The sequence below is a fragment of the Salmo salar genome, chromosome ssa09 (genome assembly GCF_905237065.1).
Source record: "Salmo salar chromosome ssa09, Ssal_v3.1, whole genome shotgun sequence".
Taxonomy (NCBI): Eukaryota; Metazoa; Chordata; class Actinopteri; order Salmoniformes; family Salmonidae; genus Salmo; species Salmo salar.
The window spans coordinates 134,392,052-134,414,598 of NC_059450.1; the positions used below are offsets into that span (position 1 = coordinate 134,392,052).

A 22,547-nucleotide genomic window follows, 5' to 3' on the forward strand; every position below is an offset into this window, starting at 1 on the left:
ATGCTGCGTAAGGGGGTAGGTTGGGCTTCCCACACCTCCTTGGTGAGGTCCAGTAGGCCTCATGGCCTCCTCCCATAGAGGAGTTCGAAAGAGGAAAAACCAGTGGAGGTAGTAGCTGGTCCCAGTTCTTCCCGTCCTGCTCGATGTCCTTCCGCAGCATTTGTTTGAGCGTTTTATTGAACCGCTCAACGAGCCCATCCATCTGTGGGTGAAAGACGGAGGTCCGGATCTGCTTTATCTGCAGGAGAACACACAAATCTTTCATTAGGCGGGACAAAAACTCAGTATCTTGGTCTGTCAGGATCTTGTTCGGGATACCCACCCGGCTTAAGAGGTGGAACAGCTCCTGGGAAATTCCCTTGGATACCACCGCCTGTAGGGAAATGACCTCGGGGTGGCATAATCTACCATCACCAGGATGTACCAGTGTCCTCATGCTGTTTTTACCAGGGTTCCCACTATGTCCATGGCGATGCGTTCAAAGGGCACCTCGATTATCGGTAGGGGGACCAGTGGGTTTCGGAAGTGTGCTTTTGGGGCAGTAATTTGACACTCCGGGCAGCTACGACAATAGACTTCCACGGCTCTCCTCATCCTAGGCCAGTGGAACTGGGTGGGAATCCGTTCCCGGGTCTTCTCCATTCCCAGGTGCGCCCCCAACAGGTGAGTGTGGGCCAGCTGAAGAACGGTTCCCACATATCGTCGGAGCAGCAACAGTACTTCTCAAAGTTCCCCCACAATTGCCAGTAAATTGTGCCAGTCACTCACCCCCGGAAGTAGCTGTCCATCCACCACTATCACTTGGGCTGCGGTGGCTTTCAAGTTTGCATCCTCCCACTGGGCAGTCCCAAATTGTCACCTCAGTTGGCCCCCAGCGGGTGTCTCAACTGGTCCCTCGAAATCAAGGAGGGGGAAGATGGGCTCCTCCTCCAGTGGTTCACCAGGGGGTCGGGTTCTGACGCCCCCTCCGACGTCGACTCCAGACCCATAGATACAGGTTTGTCAACCGCTTGCTTCTGGGCTCAAAACTTTTCCCTCAGCTCGTGCCTCCAAATCAAATCAAAGTTTATTTGTCATGTGCGCTGAACACAACAGGTGTAGACCTTACAGTGAAATGCTTACTTACAGGCTCTAACCAATAGTGCAAAAAAGGTATTAGGTGAACAACAGGTAGGTAAATAAATAAAACAAAAGTAAAAAGACAGGCTAAAAACAGTAGCGAGGCTATAAAAGTAGCGAAGCTACATACAGACACCGGTTAGTCAGGCTGATTGAGGTAGTATGTACATGTAGATATGGTTAAAGTGACTATGCATATATGATGACCAGAGAGTAGCAGTAGCATAAAAGAGGGATTGGCGGGTGGTGGGTGGGACACAATGTAGATAGCCCGGTTAGCCACTGTGTGGGAGCACTGGTTGGTCGGCCCAATTGAGGTAGTATGTACATGAATGTATAGTTAATGTGACTATGCATAAATGATAAACAGAGAGTAGCAGCAGCGTAAAAAGAGGGGTTTGGTTGGGGGGGGCACACAATGCAAATAGTCTGGGTAGCCATTTGATTACCTGTTCAGGAGTCTTATGGCTTGGGAGTAAAAACTGTTGAGATGCCTTATTGTCCTAGACTTGGCACTCCGGTACCGCTTGCCATGTGATAGTAGAGAGAACAGTCTATGACTGGGGTGGATGGGGTCTTTGACAATTTTTAGGACCTTCCTCTGACACTGCCTGGTGTAGAGGTCCTGGATGGCAGGCAGCTTAGCCTTAGTACTGGGCCGTACGCACTACCCTCTGTAGTGCCTTGCGGTCAGAGGCCGAGCAGTTGCCGTACCAGGCAGTGATGCAACCAGTCAGGATGCAACCAGTCAGGATGCTCTCGATGTTGCAGCTGTAGAACCTTTTGAGGATCTCAGTACCCATGCCGAATCTTTTCAGTTTCCTGAGGGGAATAGGCTGTGTCGTGCCCTCTTCATGACTGTCTTGGTGTGTTTGGACCATTCTAGTTTGTTGTTGATGTGGACACCAAGGAACTTGAAGCTCTCAACCTGCTCCACTACAGCCCCGTCGGTGAGAATGGGGGCGTGCTCGGTCCTCCTTTTCCTGTAGTCCACAATCATCTCCTTAGTCTTGGTTACATTGAGGGATAGTTTGGTATTCTGGCACCACCCAGCCAGGTCTCTGACTTCCTCCCTATAGGCTGTCTCGTCGTTGTTGGTGATCAGGCCTACCACTGTTGTGTCATCTGCAAACTTAATGATGGTGTTGGAGTCGTGCCTGGCCATGTAGTCGTGGGTGAACAGGGATTACAGGAGGGGACTGAGCACACACCCCTGGGGAGCTCCAGTGTTGAGGATCAGCGTGGCAGATGTGTTGCTACCTACTCTCACCACCTGGGGGAGGCCCGTCAGGAAGTCCAGGATCCAGTTGCAGAGGGAAGTGTTTTGTCCCAGGATCCTGAGCTTAGTGATGAGCTTTGAGGGTACTATGGTGTTGAACGCTGAGCTGTAGTCAATGAATAGTATTCTCACGTAAGTGTTCCTTTTGTCCAGGTGGGAAAGGGCAGTGTGGAGTGCAATAGAGATTGCATCATCTGTGGATCTGTTTGGGCAGTATGCAAATTGGAGTGGGTCTAAGGTTTCTGGGATAATGGTGTTGATGTGAGCCATTACCAACCTTTCAAAGCACTTGGCTACAGACATGGGTGCTATGGGTCTGTAGTCATTTAGGCAGGTTGCCTTTGTGTTCTTGGGCACAGGGACTATGGTGGTCTGCTTGAAACATGTTGGTATTACAGACTTAATCAGGGACATGTTGAAAATGTCAGTGAAGACACCAGCCATTTGGTCAGCACATGTCCGGAGTACACGTCCTGGTAATCCGTCTGGCCCCGCAGCCTTGTGTATGTTGACCTGTTTAAAGGTCTTACTCACGTCGGCTACGGAGAGTATGATCACACAGTCGCCTGGAACAGCTGATGCTCTCATGCATGCCTCAGTGTTGCTTGCCCCGAAGTGAGCATAGAAGTGATTGCCACTGGGCAGCTCGCGGCTGTGCTTCCCTTTGTAGTCTGAAATAGTTTGCAAGCCCTGCCACATAGGACAAGCATCGGAGCCGGTGTAGTATGATTCAATCTTAGCCCTGTATTGACGCTTTGCCTGTTTGATGGTTCGTCGCAGGGCATAGCAGGATTTCTTGTAAGCTTCCGGGTTAGTGTCCCGCACCTTGAATGCGGCAGCTCTACCCTTTAGCTCAGTGCGAATGTTGCCTGTAATCCATGGCTTCTGGTTGGGGGTATGTACATACAGTCACTGTGGGGACGACGTCCTCGATGCACTTATTGATAAAGCCAGTGACTGATGTGGTGTACTCCTCAATGCCATCGGAAGAATCCCGGAACATGTTCCAGTCTGTGATAGCAAAGCAGTCCTGTAGTTTAGCATCTGCTTCATCGGACCACTTTTTTATAGACCGAGTCACTGGTGCTTCCTGCTTTAATTTTTGCTTGTAAGCAGGAATCAGGAGGATAGAGTTGTGGTCGGATTTACCAAATGGAGGGCGAGGGAGAGTTTTGTACGTGTCTCTGTGTGTGGAGTACAGGTGATCTAGAATTGTTTTCCCTCTGGTTGCACATTTAACATATTGATGGAAATTTGGTAGAACTGATTTAAGTTTCCCTGCATTAAAGTCTCCGGCCACGAGGAGCGCCGCCTCTGGGTGAGTGGTTTCCTGTTTGCTTATTTCCTTATACAGCTGACTGAGTGCGGTCTTCGTGCCAGCATCTGTCTGTGGTGGTAAATAAACATCCACGAGAAGTATAGCTGAAAACTCTCTCGGCAAGTAGTGTGGCCTGCAATTTATCACAATATACTCTACTTCAGGCGAGCAAAATCTAGAGACTTCCTTAGATTTTGTGCTCCAGCAGTTGTTTACAAATATGCACAGACCGCCCCCCCTCGTATTACCAGAGTGTGCTGTTCTATCTTGCCGGTGCAGCATGTATCCCGCTAGCTGAATATCCATGTCGTCATTCAGCCACGATTCCGTGAAACATAAGATATTACAGTTTCTGATGTCCCGTTGGTAGGATATTTGTGATCGTACCTCGTCTAGTTTATTGTACAATGATTTCACGTTGGCGAGTAGTATTGACGATAACGACAGCTTTCCCAATCGCCTTTTTTCAGGTCCTGACCAGGCATCCAGCTCTTTGTCCTCTGTACCTGCGTCGCTTCCTCTTGCTAATAACGTGGATGTCGGCCCTGCCGGGTGTTTGGAGGTTGTCTTGTGCGTCTTGTTTGTTGAAGAAAAAATCTTAGTCTAATCCAAGGTGAGTGATCGCTGTCCTGATATTCAGAAGCTCTTTTTTGCCGTAAGATACGGTTGCAGAAACATTATGTACAAAATAAGTTACAAATAATGCGGAAAAAAACAGTGAAACAATGGAACAGCGGACAATCTCGTTCCATGAGGAGGGGTACCGGCAACTCCGGTACAGCACCCACCATCACCTGGCAGTTCTCTTGTGGCGTCACAATATTGGCCCATACGGTTTGATACCACTTTGTGTCACCGTGGACACAGGAAATTGACATCTCCCTACCACGTTCTGTCCCCTGGTTCAGCAGGCTCATGGTTATGAGCGTAACCATACTTCCGGAGTCTAATTGAGCTTCCATGTCGTGTCCGTCGACCTTCACCGTGACCATGGGTGCGTTTATTCATGGTGCGCCCAACAGGAGGTGACGTAGTTCACTGCATGGCCCACCTCGCCTCCGGGGCTTGCTGATTGCATCGACTCCTCTCGAGCCGGGCAATTCCAGGCAAGGTGCCCCCGGGCGCCATGCTCAAAACACCTCCTTTGGTCTCCATCTACCTGGGGTCGTCAGTGGCAGGTCGGCTCTACCCCAGCCATCTCTCCATGGGTCTGCGGCCCTTTGGCCCTGCTGACTGTTGGTTCGGGGTACACAGTGATGGGGCTGTCCTTCTGTCCCCTCGGACGGGTCCCTGACTCGGCCCGGCACTCACTCAGCAGGGACTCAGTGTTCTGAGGCATCTCCACTGCTCCCAGGAGGTCCTCCGACGTCTTGGGCACGCATAGACTCGCTGCCCTCTTCATGTAGTGTGGTAGCGCCCGTAAGAAGCGATCCAGGACCACTTTGTCTAGGATGGAGAGGGTGGATACATTTGTTAGGAGCCATGCCCTGGTAGGAGCCATACCCTGCGCAGTAGGTCGCTCATCTGGGCTCGGGAGGATGTGTCGGCCACGAACCTCCAGTTGTGGAACAGTTGGGCACGATGGGCCAGGCTGTACCCATAGCGGCTGAGTATCTCCTGTTTGAGTCCATCGTAGTTAGCCGCCTCTTCGTCGGTAAGGTCCCACTTCAGCCTTGGCCATCCTTCCCGTAGTGCTGTCCGTTCAAATGTACAGAGGTATGTTTCGATGTCGTCGTCTTCCTTTAGCACGCTTGTTGGGCCCGGATGAACTGAGCTATCAACTCGTCCATGCTGATTCTGTGGAAACGTCAACCCCGATCTGACCACCTTATCAGACTACCCGCATTCTACACCACTTTTGGCAGACCAGGGGGGTTTGGTCAAGACTTTTACACAGATCAGACGCGGACAGTTGGATTAGCCGGGTTCAAGGATGTTTATTTAAATAACAAACAAAAAGAAAAGAATAGGTCTCCCCCAGGAGACACTCTCAGGGATACCATCTTCTGGGCTTCCTGTATCCTGCGGGGAACAATACTGAGCTCCCTCCGTTATCCCTGGGACTGAGCATGACTATACGGGAGTAACCTCTCTTCCCCCAGTCCCCTCTCTGCATGCTGCCCTTCTGGCAGCTTTATGGGACTCGTCCAGCTGGTGAGCAATCAGCCCCTTGATTACTCACCAACCACAATCAGCCCCAATTTGTCCTGGCCGGAGAGCCCGTCGAGACCTGGCACATCCAGCAGAGGGAGCCATCCCCTCGTGATGTAGACTCTGTCTGTCACCAGGCCTCGACGAGTCTCCCCCTGGTGGCTAACCTGCTGTATGCCACAGTACATAGCCAAGACAACGCAGGAGTGGCTTCGAGACAAGTCTCTGAATGTCCTTGAGTGGCCCAGCCAGAGCCCGGACTTGAACCCGATCTAACATCGCTGGAGAGACCTGAAAATAGCTGTGCAGCAACGCTCCCCATCCAACATGACAGAGCTTGAGAGGATCTGCAGAGAAGAATGGGAAAAACTCCTCAAATACAGGTGTGCTAAGCTTGTAGCGTCATACCCAAAAAGACTCGAGGCTGTAATCACTGCCAAAGGTGCTTCAACAAAGTATTGAGTAAAGGGTCTGAATGCTTATGTAAATGTGATATTTACGTGTTTTCTTTTAAATAAATTAGCAAACATTTCTAAAAACAAATTTTTGCTTTGTCATTATGGGGTGTTGTCTGTAGATTGATGGAAAAATAAATGATTTAATACATTTTAGAATAAGGCTGTAAACTAACAAAATGTGGTAAAGTCAAGGGGTCTGAATAGTTTCTGAGGGCACTGTATGAAATCTTCCACCCCCACCTGGGATATGGATGCCTGATGAAGACCTAAGGGTCAAAACGTTTTTATAAATTAAATCACCTGGGAGCATGAGCAGCAGTGTGTGGCGTTTTCCATAAGTTTGCATACAACTCCAGCACCTGCGGAAAGTATCTGGATGTGCGTATATTCTTCAGCTTTTGTACATGACCCCTACAATGCTACACATTCCTTTGTCTCATGCCCTTCTGCACACTTCTCCCACCTAGGAACACCACCCTGTCTGCATCGCACCAAACGATGAGCATCACAAACACCGGGAATCTTCCCCTTCAGTTGGTCAACTTCATATTTACCGCTACCCCAGTTATCGCTCCTTTTAATGGTGCCCTTTTCTTGAGAGCAAAACAATTCACGTCTTTTGTCCCCATTACTTTAACGCAGGGTGTCTGCTCCCTCTGACCAGCAGAAACACAAACCATTATCACCAGACAACTTCTGGTTACCTTCACTGATTCCACACCACCCAACTCTGTTTTCACCCACCCTGAAACCACAAATGGATCAGCCAAAAGGCAAGGGATCACTTTTTCCAAAAATGTCACTCCTACCGTCACAGACTCATCTTTATCCTGACATTCGGTGCAAGCCTCGGGCTCCAAGAACTTTGTCTGTACAACGGCTTCCAGGTATCGTTAAAATATCTTTCTGATACATTATATGGAGAAATTCTAACCCATTATGCAATTATGTAAATTTTCCACAATGCTGTCTCAGTTGTAGAATGAAATAGAGTAAATTAACTTTAATTCAGAGCTTATTCAGTATATCAATCTGAAGATGATTTTAGAAGAAACTATTATTTGAGAGATAAAGAATATGTAATTTGATACTTAGGACACACAGCAGATTCCCTAAAAACATAACACTTCGATACAGCTACGACCAGAAGTTACTTTTTCGTAGCAGGTTAGGAGAATTAGGTTAAGGATAGGAAAAGTGTTAGGGTTAGCGAAAATGCTCTCCTAACCTGCTATGAAAAGTCACTTCCGGTCGTAGCTGTATCAAAGTGGCATGTTTTTAGGTCCCGGACACATTGAGCTTTAAGCTACATATCATCGCCCACTGCAAATATTGGCAGACACAGATCCACAGGTAACTCTGTTGTAGACCTTTTGGTGACAGATATGAGAGTGAACACATGTGAGAGACAGAGATGTACATTATCTGCACAGTACTGAGACATTGGGAGATTGGCTTACTGGCGAGAGACAGGCAGGCGCCTGGGGGGGAGATACATCCACCAACCTTATTTCACAGGGTGGCGACTCTACCTTGGGAGGGCACATGCTAGGGGATAATCACACCCACAGTGTGCTGATTTGGGAGGCCCAAGTTTGGGATTGATTTACAAAGCTTGACTATCATTATGAAACATACACCCTCTACCTGTCTCAGCCAAACAGCTTACACTAGCCCCTTTTCACTCACTCTCTTCCTTAATGGGGGAGCCTGTCATAAATCCCAGATTAATTCTTACAGAGAGGCTGGGATTATTGACTGTTAGCTGTCCATACACCCATGTGAATGTGTGTGTGTGTGTGTGTGTGTGTGTGTGTGTGTGTGTGTGTGTGTGTGTGTGTGTGTGTGTGTGTGTGTGTGTGTGTGTGTGTGTGTGTGTGTGTGTGTGTGTGTGTGTGTGTGTGTGTGTGTGTGTGTGTGTGGCCTAGCTACAGGGTCTTGGTGAGCACAAGCTGCCCTTGAGTGCACAGGCACATCTTGAGGCCTGCCTCAGTCCCTCTCCTCATGCTGATTTACTCTCTGCCTGTGGTACTTTGAGTCTGCTGGCTGGGTGATTTAGAGGTGTGGGGTTATTATCAATACCTGTCAGAGGATGGCTGTTATTTATTACTGAATTCACAGCAAACAGGATTGTATTACAGTTGCCCCAGGACACACAAAGCCCCATTCTGTACTAGCTTACTTGTTGATTCACTCTCTATCTTGCTCTAAGTGGTTATACCACAATTACTCATGTGCGTAATGAAAATGTTATTATAATCTTTGTATCTAGACTCTAAGTTTGCCAACAGTGTTGGTGTAAGGTTACATGAAACATCCTAAGAGCAGTATCCTGGTCTAACCGCAGCCGACTGTGTTTGAGACTGGGCTGTCTAGGAAAGGTGGCTACAGTCCACATAAAGCCTATTTTGTTTGATAGAGGCACACTTCCAGAAATCTGTCCTTATCTGTGTCTTCACACATCTATTTTTATTAAATTATATCTCGAATGAGCCCCAAGAAAGGTAAGGGAAAGTTCATCAGGCGGTGATGTCATGTGCAGGCGAAACAGTAGAAGTAGATCAATGAGATCAGCCAGGCTATGATGTCTATCTATCTCTCTCCCTATACATCTCAGTCAAGGCTGGCTCTGCATGCCCTTTATCACACTGACACGTCTGTACTTTCAGATTTGAACTTTTGATGATCTTAAAGTCCCAGTGCAGTCAAAAACGTGATTTCACCGTGTTTTATATTTATTTCCACAATATGAGGTTGGAATAATACTGTGAAATTGTGAAAATGATGATAATACTATTTTATTGTAAGAGCTGTTTGAAAAGACCACCTGAAATTTCAGCCTGTTCTGGTGGGATAGAGTTTTGGCCTTCCATGGTGACATCACCATGCGGTAAATGAGTTAATAGAACAATAAGAAAGAGAGTTCCAAACCTCTCTGCCACTAACAGCTAGTTTTCAGTTCTCCCCTCCCCACTCCCAGACAGTCCTAGCAAAATTATTGCTTGAGAAATTGCTCTTTGCTAAGAAGCTATTTTTAAAATTATTTTTGACCATTTCAATTTAAAACAATCATAGTAAGGTACTTAATTGTTACCCAGATATTGAGATGTAAACGGCTGCATTGGAACTCTTTCAGATACACCAGCATGGCTATTTGTGGTGGTAACAGTGGGTTTCGTCAGCAGGTGCTAAGGAAGTTTCTGTTTAAATATGACCATGAGTGTTGAGCTCAGCTATTGAATGGGCTGGGGGAATGTGTGTGTGTCGTGCGTGCATGTGTGAGTGCTCTTTGGATGCAGCTGGATTCCTTCTGGACTCATTGACACTCTCTTTCTGTTCCTTAAGTATCACATGTTATGCTGTTATGTTTTGAATGCATATCTAATACAACTCATCCCTTTAATATCACTATTTTTGTTTTTATTGCACACACATTATAAAATGGATCAAATTAATTACACGTATAGCCTACAGTATATGACATGCACAGAGTTCCCTGTAAACAAACATTTTCAGGCTTAAAAGGGAAAAAGATAGCTAGTGCAGATACAGTACAAATCATGCAAGACATACAGTCACCACCTCTGGGATGAATCATTTCTCAAAGCATATTTAGTATAGTTATTTTCTAAAATGTAAGAAGTGCATAACACAGCATTGTGTCATATTGAGCATTGAGACAATTGAGATACATTTACAAACACAAATGGAGACAATCACTGCAGATTTGATTTTGAAGTAATAGGCTAGTGCATACAGAGAAAAATCTTAGCCTATATATTTTTATGAGGAACTTTTACCTTTAATTCAGGAACATCAAAATAATTCTGGTCTTTTGTCTGTAATGTATACATTATTTTAATAGCATCAGAGTAAACACTATATTTCCAATACTTTTTCAGACATGACCAAAGATGACCAAAGGGCAAACCATTAATTACGCACAACCTTCATCAAGCAATATCAAATCAAATAAAACTTTATTTGTCACATGCGCTGAATACAAGTGTAGACTTTACCATGAAATGCTTACTTACAAGCCCTTAACCAACAGTGCAGTTCAAGAGATAAGAAAATATTTACCATGTAGACTCAAATAAAAAGTAATAATAAAAAGTAACACAATAAGAATAACGAGGCTACATACAATAAGATTGATAGAGGACATTTATGAAGACAATTGTTCTTTCAAGTTTGTTTTAAGATAATAACAGTGAATTGTTAAAACACATCCAGTTGTCAGAAGATATGTTATATTAATGGAAATATCTGGAGAGCACCTATGGAACACAGTCGGACAAGATATTTTTATTTATTTTATTTTTTAATTAAATGGTTAATGTTTCATATAGCCCACATCCCTAAGAACTAAGCCTACGAATCGCAAAACGAAGTTATAACACCAAGAACGAAAAAAACGAATACAAACTTCTCAGAGAGAAGTTTAGCCTGTGTAAAAGTAGCCTAAACGATGATGTAAAATCTCGCAATAACAACCTCGACCATGATAATTACCTTCACAGATACCAAATAGTTTGTTATTTTCACGACATTATTCCTCATTATGAAACTCTTACTTCATGCGCAATAATTAAAATACAGCATAATTTTCTCATCTCTCTTTCATCTTGTGATGTATAATTAGTGGTCTATTAAAATACAAAATAAAATACTAACGAAAGGAATATTTTTTTTTTTTATGATCTGAAAGCACCACAACTATTGACCATTAATTATTCGTGAAATAATACAACAATTATAGGTTATTGCACTGAAAACTATTTTAATGGTGAATGGCGTTTTTTTTGTACGTTTAGATGAAATTGCACATTAAAGCGTGATTGGCAATATTAAATTAATATTAATTTAAAAAATATTAAATAATTGTTTTCTTTCCAAAGACAGATATGCCTATTTGGGAAATAGTAAACTCACATAAATTATTTGAATCAATTTCGCAGCATTGGCAGACATTAGAAAGATTTTCATCCATAAAGAGAAACTGACGTTTTTAATTTAAATATGGTCATTTCCCTGCATCCCAAGAAAGATTGGTGTTGAGGGAGCTCATGGGGCTGCTTGAGGGAAAATAATTAGGGAACTCCGCACACAAACTCCCCAAGCAATCCGATGGCCCATTTTTTCCGGAGTAAACGGGTCCGGCTGGAGATGCCTTGGTTGGGGGGTACTCCTCCTGGCACCATGTATTGAATGTCGCCGGGTGGGGTACCTGGTGATGCGAGTAAAAATAACTAGCTTGTCGGTTGAGCAGGTTAAAGGAACAAGGGTTAGGGAGAGACAAAGTGCATGGCAACGATGAAGAGGCGAATGTTGTGGCTGCGCTCATTTGGTGATGTCGACGGTACTGCGCGCCTGCACCCATGCCAAAATAAGATGATTCCTGGTTTGTTTGGAAGAGTCGGTCTGCTCCAGCATTTATGGCACTCATGTGGTGTGACCGTTGAGAAAGGATCGAGGTGGCATAGTTGGAGTGATTGGGCCCTACATATGACCCCATGCCCGGGTGTGAGTTCGCAGGAGGTTGAAGGTTTAGAAACGATGGCACCGGCCAATAAAAGGACCCAGTGAACGCCAGCCCGGTGGCAGTGGTGGAGGTCAAACGGGCACCCCGTTTTATTGCCAGCTTTGTCTGGGTGCCCGCCGTGGAACGGCGCCGGAGTTTACCAGTTGAGCCACCTATGAACACGTCCTCGCTTGAAGGGTCAAGCATCCAGTAGTTGCCTTTGCCTGGGTCATCATAATGGCGAGGTACTTTGACGAAGCACTTGTTCAAACTCAGGTTATGTCGGATTGAATTCTGCCATCCTTGTCTATTTTCTTGATAGTAAGGGAAGTTGCCCATGATGAACTCGTAAATGCCGTTGAGGGTAAGCCTTCGCTCCGGGCTCTGGCGAATAGCCATCATTATCAATGCGTTATAGCTGAAAGGAGGTTTCTCCGGTTTAGCTTTTCCCTCTACTCCTCCACATGTCTTCACCTCTCCCACTCCATCGGTATCTTCTCCGTCTTCCCTTTCTCCATTTCTGGAGAGTCGTTTGTCCTCTTGGACTGCGTATTCTTTATGACAGTTTTTGTCTCCATGTAAATCATATGTTCCATCTTGAGCACAAATTTCTTTAGGCCTAGTAGATGGCCCCGAAGAAATGTGTTTTCTGGAAAGATGCCCATCCAGCACGGCACCGTCATCACTCATCACTCCCTCTCGTCGAAACAGCAGGCTGCTGATGCTGAATGAAGACTTGTGGAAAAATCTGACAGGGGCTTTCAAATCCTCCATGTTCAACATCACCCACTTCCCACGGAGTCTGGCAGTCTGAAGAGAAGGAACGTCTAAATCCACGAAATAATACGCACGTCGTCTTGGGGTGACAAAGACAAAATGCGCCACTCGTGCTTAAACTCCTGCTCAACAATCCTGATGCGAACATGCATAGTCACACAAGCCGTATACAACAAACTTTGCGATTAGTTTAGTGCGCTGCCAATTTCACTGACTGACAGATGATCTCCCAGGCTCAATTTTAACACTTCCGAGGAGCGTGAAACTCAAACCTCTCACCTGCGTCTGCCCTCTGGGACCGCCTCTCGCCACTCCTTTCCGTCTGGTTACACTATAACCTGGCAAACAGCCCATCAAAGCCGAATTATGTGAAGGTGTGTAAGTAATTCAGGAGTAGGTAAACTCGTAAAGTAAGTAAACAAGCGGAGAACTTAAACGAGAGCAGATTGTGTAGCCTAGACGAGCATGCAGCTTCCTGCACAACAGTTGACAGGTAAGATGCGTTGCAACATCAAGGCACACAGTATGAAGCAGCATTTATGTTTCACCTTCTCTATTTTCTCAATTTGATATGGGGTCCCCTTTAATAGTCCATCATGCAATACAATGTTTAAACATCTACACGCTTTTCTACCGTTGACAAATAGTTTTATTAGATATTTTTTGTGATTTGAGAAGCCATTTCAATTCATCCAAAAAGCTTAAACTCATCCAGGACAAAACAGCAAGTCAGGACAAGATATTTTGGCCACCAAAAATTGAAATCCCATCCAGTTCTATGTCAATAATTTGTACTTGTTTAGCAGCACATTTTAATTTATTTACTCAGTGTAAGTTACCCTTACACCCATCTCAGTTCTTATTTCCTAGAACACCTTATAGCAGCACACTCATAGAAAAAGGAACATAATGGTATGTGGACAATTTTATGTGAATACCCAAATAAATAATAATGTTTAGTCTAATCTGAACAGACACATTTTACAACCTTAATATTTTGCCTCTACAATTGCACTGAATGGGTGGCGATTTACAACAGATTTCTGAAGCCACTTGCATCAATTTCCAAATCTTCAGTCTGACAAACTGTACATTGCCCACATATGTCCTCTACAAAACACAGATATATAAAGTGGTCTAATGGTCCACTACACAGCTGATTCAAATAATCAAAGCTTGATGGTGAGTTGGTCATTTGAATCAGCTGTGTTGTGCTAGGGCAAAACCAAAAACTTGCACCCAGGGGGGCCCTAGGACCAGGTTTGGGAAACCCCATTATCAAATTGTATTGGTCACATACAAGTGTTTAGCAGATGTTATTGCAGGTGTAGTGAAATGCTTGTGAAAAAAGAGTACGCGTTATAGGCCATGGCTACGATAAAGCGTCATTGCCCCATCTAGTGGTTTAAAAACACACAAGGAAGTCCCAAAATGTTCAGTGTGCTGTTCAGGGTAGTCTCTTTCACCACCCAACTCTCTCTCTGTCGAACCAGTAGCAATTGAGCCTGTGTAAGAGGTTATGTTCAGGGAAATTTTAGATGTTTTAGTGCAGCATATAGTCTGTCCCCAGGACATTCGGTGTCCCCCAAGTCTCTATGTCCAAGCAGGGTAAATCCAGGGTGCAAATGCCCCTGGGAAACCCCACACTGCAGGAGCTGTTTAACAGATGAGAGGGCTGCTGGACTGGGGCTCTGATCTGAAACAGAGAAGCGGAACCCATTGGCACCAATGCCTTACACACTGTAATGACTTGGAGATGAAAAGTCCAATATTGTGTTTCTTACTGTTGAAGTTGCCCATGAAGGCAATGCCCAAAGAGTCATGGTTATTGTCCTTGGTATGTGCACCCACAACACCCCAGCCTCGGCCCTCATACACTGTGCAATCTCCCCCAATAAGAAAGCTGCAAATGCAAGCAAACAGTTATTTGCATATAGTATTATCCTGACACAATGAATGATAGAAAACACCAGGAAAGGAGAGGTCACTCACTTGTATCCAATGTCATCAAAGTTCCTATCCTTCATATGCATTGTCTGTATGTGGATGAGCTGGTCTATACATTCTCGGATGCCCCCGCAGTGCAACAGTGCAGTGTGGTGTATGACAACTCTTTGAGCAGGACACTTGAGGGTCTCCCAGCATCGAGGGGCTACTGCTCCCCACTGTTCCCGAGTAACCACCTCTACTGAAATGCATGCATATGGTTAACAAACCACAGTAAATCTGTGGTGTTCCATATCCAAACTGTAGACCTAACAATTCACTTTCGCTTACCCATTCATAACAAAGTATCAATACCTAGATCTCAAAACATTATCAGAAATCTGAATCATTGCCTTTCAATAGAACTCATAGGTACTTCCTTACCAGTGACTCTTAAATCCATGTATTATACTATCCAGACTTGCTTTTGATTTCGTCGCTAGAGGCCGTTGAAAAGAGGCAGTTTCCTTGACGTTCCTTAGAATAAGTTACCTACATATTGTTAAAGGGGGCGTGGACTGTTTCTCCAGCGGGTTATTACATGTTCTGCGTACTTTCCTTTCACGTGCATGCCAATCATATTAGTCATGCGTTTCTCACTGACACCGCAACTCTCAGTGGATCTAAAAACAACAGAAAAATACACACATTGGGAAATACACTGCAGTGGCCAAACGGGTAGGCCTAGAAAAAAAGGGAAGTCGAAGCTACACCACTAAAGAGGAACATTTCATATGCCCAGTTATAAAACACAATACTTTTTTTAACCATCTCTTTTTCAGCTGTTTTGGGATGGCAAGAATTGCAACATAGATTGGTTCACAGGATCGTGTAACCATGGTAATTCAGGAAATATTTAATTTAAATAACAGTGGCATTCACAGTTTAGAGAAGTCTTTTTGAAAGAAATCAGAAGCATTTAACAAAAGTTGTCTTTTTTAATTTCTCACAGTTCAAAAAAAGAATAAGACATACCTGAAAAAAGTACTAGAGCCAATACATTATTAACACTATGTCCCAACAGTTAGGTGTTCCTCCACAACAAGGTAATACATGGGATTTAAGTGGTCCATACAAATCTTAGCAGTTCCACGACGTACACTCCAACAAGATGATGAAGAACTAACACAAAAAGTTAGTATTCCTGTAAATAAAGTTTCTGATTTGGCAGAGTATTTTAGACCCACATAACGATCAGTCATTCTGATTTAAGCCACAGTGAACCAGTGAGACACAGTAGCCTGTTGGGTGACAGCAGACGCTGTGGATGCATACATCTGACCTCTTCTTCACTCCGTCCAGCGGTGTCCACAGTGAGGGGCCGTGCAGACATAGTACAGCCTCATGGCATCCTACATAGAAAATAAAGCAGTTACTTTCATATACACCACATATTACTGTATCCATATGGCTCAGTGGACTCGAGTATTTCTATATTTGACAAACTCTTTGGGGACAGAGAATGTTCTGATGAAAAAATAACAATGCACCTCAGCCTTCATACTGTGAGACTGGAAAAACACTGCCTCCTTGTGACCGCACCTGAAAAGAGAGAAAAGAGATCAATGTTAGATTTATTTGGAAGTTGTTTTGAATTGATAGAGATGTTTGTGAATTGAAATAGTGTGGAGAAATTGCCTGATTTCAGAGAGCTAAAGGAGGAAGATAGAGAAAGAGTGTTTGTTTGAGTGTGTGTGAGTGTTGGCCACTCTCACTTTGGGCAGGGGTGATCCTCTGTCCGGGGTAGCGTTGGATCCTGGGACACATCTGCAATTATCTGCGTCAGCTCACTGAGGAGAGAAGAGACAGAGAGATAAGAGAAAGGGGTGAGAAAGATAAGACAAAATACTTAATTTCCCATGACAGATGTATATTTCAGTGTATGAGAATAAGTGGTGGAAAATAGGGATCACTTACTCAACTTCGTGGGTGATCTTGTTGACATAGATGCAGCTGTTGTCTGCTTCTTGTTGATAGTCACAGTTCCTGCACTGTTGAGATACACAGTGGAGTCAAAAATGGCTACTACATTCATGCATTTACTTGTTTCAACAATTGAATGCTCAAACACTTCGAAACCAATAATGGTTGTGCATGAAACTAACTAACTACTGTAAGCCAGTTGGAATTGGTATATGAATGTCATCCCACTTACTGCATAGAGCAGGATTCGATTCTCCTTGTCTTCTTTGGGATACAACATGTTGTTGCTAAAACAGAATTAAACAATTTTGTTATAACATTCTAGCTAGTGTTAAGATAATGTGCATAATGACAACCCAGAGATGGCGCTCGTGGGGGCACCTATCTAGGATAACTAAACAGGTGCATTATGATTGTCGGATTAGGATGTTGTGATAGGTACACCTGAGTAAAGGATTATGCTTGCATCTAACTCTCCGACGAGAGTTATTCACATTAACATGGTGTCAGAGAAACAAACCCCCAAAGCCAAGCGCTACGGAAAAGAGGATAAGATATGAGGACAATGTAATCGCTGTCAGATAGACGCAAACAAGTGGATCAAATGAGTAAGGATGGAGAGCCTGCAATGTCTCTCAGTCAAATTCCGGTGCCTAGCGACATGGACAAGAAAGGCGATTTGTATCAAAACTGGTTATTTTTCCGTGGTCAGTGGGAGAATTCTGAAATCGCTACGGGCTTAGATAAAAAATAAAAAAGACCCACATCAGAGTAGCAACACTGCTTAGTATAGGCTAGACACCTGAAATGTTGTAAATGCTTTTTTTCTGATAACTAGCTCATTGCATCTGCCGTGGAGCCCAGTTTCATAATATTACCATATGTCCCAGCTGCTTTCTGTAGTTTTGAAGTAATCACAAAAAAACAAGCCTTATTTTGGGCATTTTTCACCCTGTCAGCTCCTATTAGTTCTATTGCGCACCATGGCACCAACTCGCCTTCCAAATGTTCTATTCCCAGCTTAATGTTGTACTTAACAATGCATGCTTTGCTATTGTTGGCAATGAGACCTACCCACATTGCTGGTAGTTAAAATATAATTAACAACAAATTACTCACGGAACTCTGAGGTCTTCCCATTGTTTACTATAGGGAAATAGGTATCTGTCTATTTGGCCAAATATCTGACAATGTATATATTTAGATTTTTATCAATTTGGAACCATTTTAAAAACATGAATCTCCTCTGTCTAATTGTGTAAGGCTGGGCAGGTTACTCAGTTGTCATCAAACGCTAGCCCCGAAATACCTTTTGCCCTTGGAAGGCTGAGCTCCCCCCATTGTTTTCCTATGGAGAGGCATGCTGGTCTATTTCGCCAAATATCTCGCAATGTGTATATTTAGATTTTTTTCAAGTCGGGCACAATTTTAATCAGGATAATCTCCTCTTTCTAATTAGATAAGGTTGGACAGCGTACTCTGCTGTCATCGATCGCAAAACCAGAAATAGTCAAAAGTTGCATTTTCCCCCCTACTTCCACGTTATGCAGACATAAGTACACTTGTCACTATCGAGGTTTACTAATTTACTAATCGAGGTTTACGAATTCAAAGCGTCACTCCAGTCAAAACAGGCTATGTGAATGTTTGATTCCATTCATTTTCTATGGGCTTGCGCTAGTGTTCCAGTTTAGCCAACGTTCTGTCATTTTTCAGCCTTGGGTGTATTTTGACTCGTTCTATTTTCCAGCCTAATTGGAAGAGTGCCATATGCTTCAGCGTCACCTAGATCTGGGGGGGAATAGGCCAGAAAATGCTCAATGAAAAACCTTGACGTTTTACAAAGACATTTTGAACTCACTCGTAATGTGATTTATGAAATATTCCTTATTTTTTTAAACACGAACAAACTCAAGCAGAGACGTCTGGTCTATGTTGTGAGACTGAGTCAATTGTCTAGATTCTTGTGATTTCATGTCAATGAGAGACGAAATGATCTGACAGACTTGTGATTGACCGTAAAGATAACATAGTAAGAACAAGTATGCTGCGCGAACCACAACTTACGCTGACTAAAGCCACATATCTATGTAGAGCAAGCACAATTCTTTCCTCAGGGATTACAGGTCACGACATCCTAATCAGATACTCATTATGCACCTGTTTATCTATCCTAGATACTACAGGTGCCCCACTATCTCTGGGTTGGCATTATACACATTATTTTCATATATAACACGTTAATTACCTCGAGCACCCGTTTAGACTATCCTGGTACCGTCAGAGAGAATAAGGATTGCGACTCAATTTCATAGCTACTAGTCTTTAGCTAGCTAGCTACAGTGACGTTATGCACTTTCTAAGTGAACTTCTTTATAACCATCCGCTCTTACCATTCTTGACAAAATCGAATCCCAACGAATCCTGGTTCATATGTACCACCCTCTATTTCCATTTGAAATGGTTTACAAATAAAAATCAACGAAATAATGAATAACTCAGAATTTCTGGCTAGCTAGCTAGCTACGTTGTTGTCTCCCGCTTCCACGATGAAAACAAGACGCACGCGCTCAAAATGTCAGAGAATTCGATGGCAGTTTATTATTTGCAGCGCCACCTGCTGTGGAGGACTAAATGACACCCAACATGCGTGTGTCATTCCGTGTTTATTATTATCAGAAAATAAATAATGCGTTGTTGTTAACCGATAAAATGCATTATCAATTTAATTACACCACTGAGGAGTTGAACACAAGTACATTGGCAATAAATAAATACATACCAGGACACCCTCTTAGTATGCAATGAAGTTATTATGCCAAAAGAAACCCAACAAACACAGTGTCATTGTCTTCAGTAGCAAAAATATCATGTCTTGTAGGTCCCCACAGATTAACCCAAACCTGGTCTCCTTCAGTGAGCTCAATCACACTACCAATGCTGACTACCTGGCAACACTTGTCTGGCAGGCTGGTGTGGTATGCTGAGACAACCCGCTGGCCATTCTTTAAAATACTACACTGGGCGCGGCCGTAGGTGGACATATGCAATGTGAACTGGTACAAGCCAGCCAGTGGGCAGTTGAATTTTCCTGTATGAGTACTATAGCCGTCTCCCTCATTGACCAGGACGTTGGCAAACTTCAGGATACTGCTGTGAGTTGGGTAGCTGTCACAAATGTTTAGTTTGGCTGTGAAGGCTACAATCTTTCCTAGAATGTAAGAATGAACAAATAGAGAGAGAGATCAGTCCAGGCCTAGGGCATTTGATACATGCTCAAAGATTTGCTAATAAGATGCGTACAAATTCTTCCTTTTCACAGAAATTATGAAAATATAGATGCCATAAGATATATGTGAAATGCACATGTTGTGTCAACTTTACAACAGAATACAAAAGAGTTAAAAGGCCTACTTGGTTTGGGACACTCTGGGCCACCCTCTGTTGAATCAGGATTGGTGGGTTTGGGTTCTGTGTTCCAGAATACAATAGAGTTGTTTAGCTCTGTTTCACTGTAAAGATTTGTCAGTGACATTCATCATATGTCATTTACAAGGGACTATTGCATACATACAGAGATCTAGAATCTATTGTAAAAAGTATACACAGTGCCTTCAGAAACTATTCAGACCCCTTGACTTTTTGCACATTTTGTTACATTACAGCCATATTCTAAAATTGATTAAATAAAAAATCAAAAACTCAGCAATCTACACACAATACCCCATAATGATAAAGTGAAAACATAAATTTTTTAAACATTTTTGCTAATTTATAAAAATAAAATAAATAAATACCTTATTTACATAAGTATATAGACACTTTGCTACGAGACTCAAAATTGAGCTCAAGTGCATCCGGTTTCCATTAATCATCCTTGAGATGTTTCTACAACTTGATTAGACTCCACCTGTGGTAAATTCAATAGATTGGACATGATTTGGAAAGGCGCACACCTGTCTATATAAGGTCTCACAGTTGACAGTGCATATCAGAGCAAAGGTCTGAGGTCGAAGGAATTGTCCATAGAGCTCAGAGACAGGAGTGTGTCGCGGCACAGATCTGGGGAAGGGTACCAAAAGATTTCTGCAGCATTGAAGGTCCTAAAGAACACGGTGGCCTCCATCATTCTTAAATGGAGTTTGGAACCACCAATACTCTTCCTAGAACTGTCCACCTGGCCAAACTGAGCAATCTGGGGAAAAGGGCCTTGGTCAGGGAGGTGACCAAGAACTTGATGGTCACTCTGTGGAGATGGGAGAACTTTCCAGAAGGACAACCGTCTCTGCAGCACTCCACCAATCAGGCCTTTATGGTAGAGTGGCCAGACGGAAGCCACTCCTCAGTAAAAGGCACATGACAGCCCGCTTGGAGTTTGCCAAAAAGCACATAAAGGACTCTCAGACCATGAGAAACAAGATTCTCTGGTTTGATGAAACCAGGCTTGAACTCTTTGGCCTGAATGCCAAGTGTCACGTCTGGAGGAAACTTGACACCATCTCTACGGGGAAGCATGGTGGTGGCAGCATCATGCTGTAGGGATGTTTTTCAGCGGCAGGGAGTGGAAGACTAGTCAGGATTAAAAGATGAACGGAGCAAAGTACAGAGAGATCCTTGATGAAAACCTGCTCCAGAGTGCTAAAGATCTCAGACTGGGACGAATGTTCACCTTTCAACAAGACAACGACCCTAAGCACACAGCCAAGACAACACAAGTCTCTGAATGTCCTTGAGTGGCCCAGCCAGAGCCTGGACTTGAACCTGATCGAACATCTCTGGAGAGACCTGAAAATAGCTGTGCAGCAACGCTCCCCATCCAACCTGACAGCTTGAGAGGATCTGCAGAGAAGAATGGGAGAAACTCCCCAAATACAGGTGTGCAAAGCTTGTAGCATCATACCCAAGAAGAGTCGAGGCTGTAACTGCTGCCAAAGGTGCTTCAACAAAGTACTGAGTAAAGGGTCTGAATACTTATGTATGTTGATAGCAAACATTAGCAAACATTTCTAAAAACCTGTTTTGCTTTGTCATTATGGGGTATTGTGTGTAGATTGATGAGGGGGAGAAAAAAAATTAGAATAAGGCTGTAACCTAACAAAATGTGTTAAAAGTCAAGGAATCTGAATACATTTTGAAGGCACTGTATATGCATTTCACATCATAGGCCTCTTAAAATATAACTATGTAGGTGAACAGGATACAATGACATTTACAAAGATTACTTGCCCAACCAACCTGTATTTCTTTAGAAATAGGTATTTAGGTCACTACTGTGTGAATGTTATTACCAGGCTTAAGGTTTCCATTATTGTCTCCACGGCCAGTTTCAAAATCCATGACTATGTACAACTACAGCTGATGAGTTTACTTCTGTAGAAATGGAGTATAGGCATATTAATTGTTGTTGTGTTAGTTAATTAATGCATGTGAATTAAATAGGACAAACTTTTGTTAAAAAAAAAATATACGTCTGCATTATGAATGTAAATTTGGAAAGAAATCTCATCACATCAAATCTATTTTTAATGTATACAACAATACTTTGTTTTACCTGTGAACGTCTTGCAGAGGTGATGTTCTAAATATTCGGACTGGTTTGACTACATGGTTGCTTGTAGACAGACATGTAAAGGCGGGGCTAGTTTTCAAGGTGTGCAAGATGTAAGCAGAATGAAAGCTAGAATAAAACTACAAAGCTTTGAAATGATTCACATAAATTCCATATTGAGAAGAGGAGAATGTGGTGTGTTTGAAAACTGGACAGATGTAACAACTTTATACAATCACAACGAGTAAAATAAACAGGAGTTGAACTTTTGAAAAATGGTGTATTGTCAAGCAGGTGGAGCACAACGTCATCACCAACATTCTTGAGGTTCTTTTCAGCACTGTAATAACAATAACAGAATTGTTGTAACATGCTGACCACACTGCTCGCTTCATGTGCACAAGCGTTGCAAAATAAATGTACACATACAAGTTATTCAATCATTGCACCCACACTGCTTGTGT

General features: G+C 43.5%; 3 protein-coding genes and 1 long non-coding RNA gene across 7 annotated transcripts; all 4 read right to left on the bottom strand.

Annotated features, from left to right (window-relative positions):
- Window positions 1-9,727: 9,727 nt before the first annotated feature.
- Window positions 9,728-13,254, bottom strand: LOC106613045 (forkhead box protein G1-like). The gene has a single exon (XM_014214924.2). It carries the CDS (start codon window positions 12,630-12,632, stop codon window positions 11,352-11,354), a length of 1,281 nt encoding a protein of 426 aa, XP_014070399.2. The 5' UTR covers window positions 12,633-13,254; the 3' UTR covers window positions 9,728-11,351.
- Window positions 13,255-13,424: 170 nt separating this feature from the next.
- On the bottom strand, window positions 13,425-15,321 carry polr2i (RNA polymerase II subunit I). 2 transcript variants are annotated; one of them, XM_045723301.1, is made up of 4 exons: window positions 14,997-15,321; window positions 14,619-14,811; window positions 14,411-14,529; window positions 13,425-14,322 (listed from the first exon to the last, which is right to left on the bottom strand). In XM_045723301.1, the coding sequence occupies exons 1-4, from the start codon at window positions 15,013-15,015 to the stop codon at window positions 14,150-14,152; spliced, it is 504 nt and encodes a 167-aa protein (XP_045579257.1). In that variant the 5' UTR covers window positions 15,016-15,321; the 3' UTR covers window positions 13,425-14,149.
- A 209-nt stretch (window positions 15,322-15,530) lies between these two features.
- LOC123723688 (DNA-directed RNA polymerase II subunit RPB9) lies at window positions 15,531-19,131 on the bottom strand. Of its 2 annotated transcripts, none has more exons than XM_014214657.2 (6): window positions 18,929-19,131; window positions 16,768-16,822; window positions 16,530-16,603; window positions 16,328-16,402; window positions 16,103-16,154; window positions 15,531-15,964 (listed from the first exon to the last, which is right to left on the bottom strand). In XM_014214657.2, the coding sequence occupies exons 1-6, from the start codon at window positions 18,988-18,990 to the stop codon at window positions 15,902-15,904; spliced, it is 381 nt and encodes a 126-aa protein (XP_014070132.1). In that variant the 5' UTR covers window positions 18,991-19,131; the 3' UTR covers window positions 15,531-15,901. The 2 variants fall into 2 exon arrangements, with proteins under 2 accessions (XP_014070132.1, XP_014070133.1); XM_014214658.2 differs by having other exon boundaries at window positions 18,784-19,103.
- Window positions 19,132-19,571: 440 nt separating this feature from the next.
- Window positions 19,572-22,119, bottom strand: LOC106612976 (uncharacterized). Of its 2 annotated transcripts, none has more exons than XR_006771185.1 (4): window positions 22,087-22,103; window positions 21,771-21,905; window positions 19,950-20,006; window positions 19,572-19,746 (listed from the first exon to the last, which is right to left on the bottom strand). It is a non-coding gene; the product is annotated as an uncharacterized lncRNA (long non-coding RNA). The 2 variants fall into 2 exon arrangements; XR_006771184.1 differs by having other exon boundaries at window positions 19,628-19,746; window positions 19,950-20,047; window positions 21,824-21,905; window positions 22,087-22,119.
- Window positions 22,120-22,547: the final 428 nt, after the last annotated feature.

Bases quoted from the DNA above. Each gene is read 5' to 3' on its own strand.
- LOC106613045 (XM_014214924.2), bottom strand. From the start codon at position 12,632: ATGTTGAACATGGAGGATTTGAAAGCCCCTGTCAGATTTTTCCACAAG.
- polr2i (XM_045723301.1), bottom strand. The intron at 14,530-14,618 runs GTGAGTGACCTC...TTGCATTTGCAG, and splicing joins TTTGATGACATTGGATACAA to CTTTCTTATTGGGGGAGATT. The intron at 14,323-14,410 runs GTAAGAAACACA...TCTCTGTTTCAG, and splicing joins CTTCATGGGCAACTTCAACA to ATCAGAGCCCCAGTCCAGCA.
- LOC123723688 (XM_014214657.2), bottom strand. From the start codon at position 18,990: ATGGAAATAGAGGGTGGTACATATGAACCAGGATTCGTTGGGATTCGA. The intron at 16,823-18,928 runs GTAAGAGCGGAT...ATTCTGTTTTAG, and splicing joins ATTCGATTTTGTCAAGAATG to CAACAACATGTTGTATCCCA. The intron at 15,965-16,102 runs GTGCATTGTTAT...TTTTCTATGTAG, and splicing joins CTCACAGTATGAAGGCTGAG to GATGCCATGAGGCTGTACTA.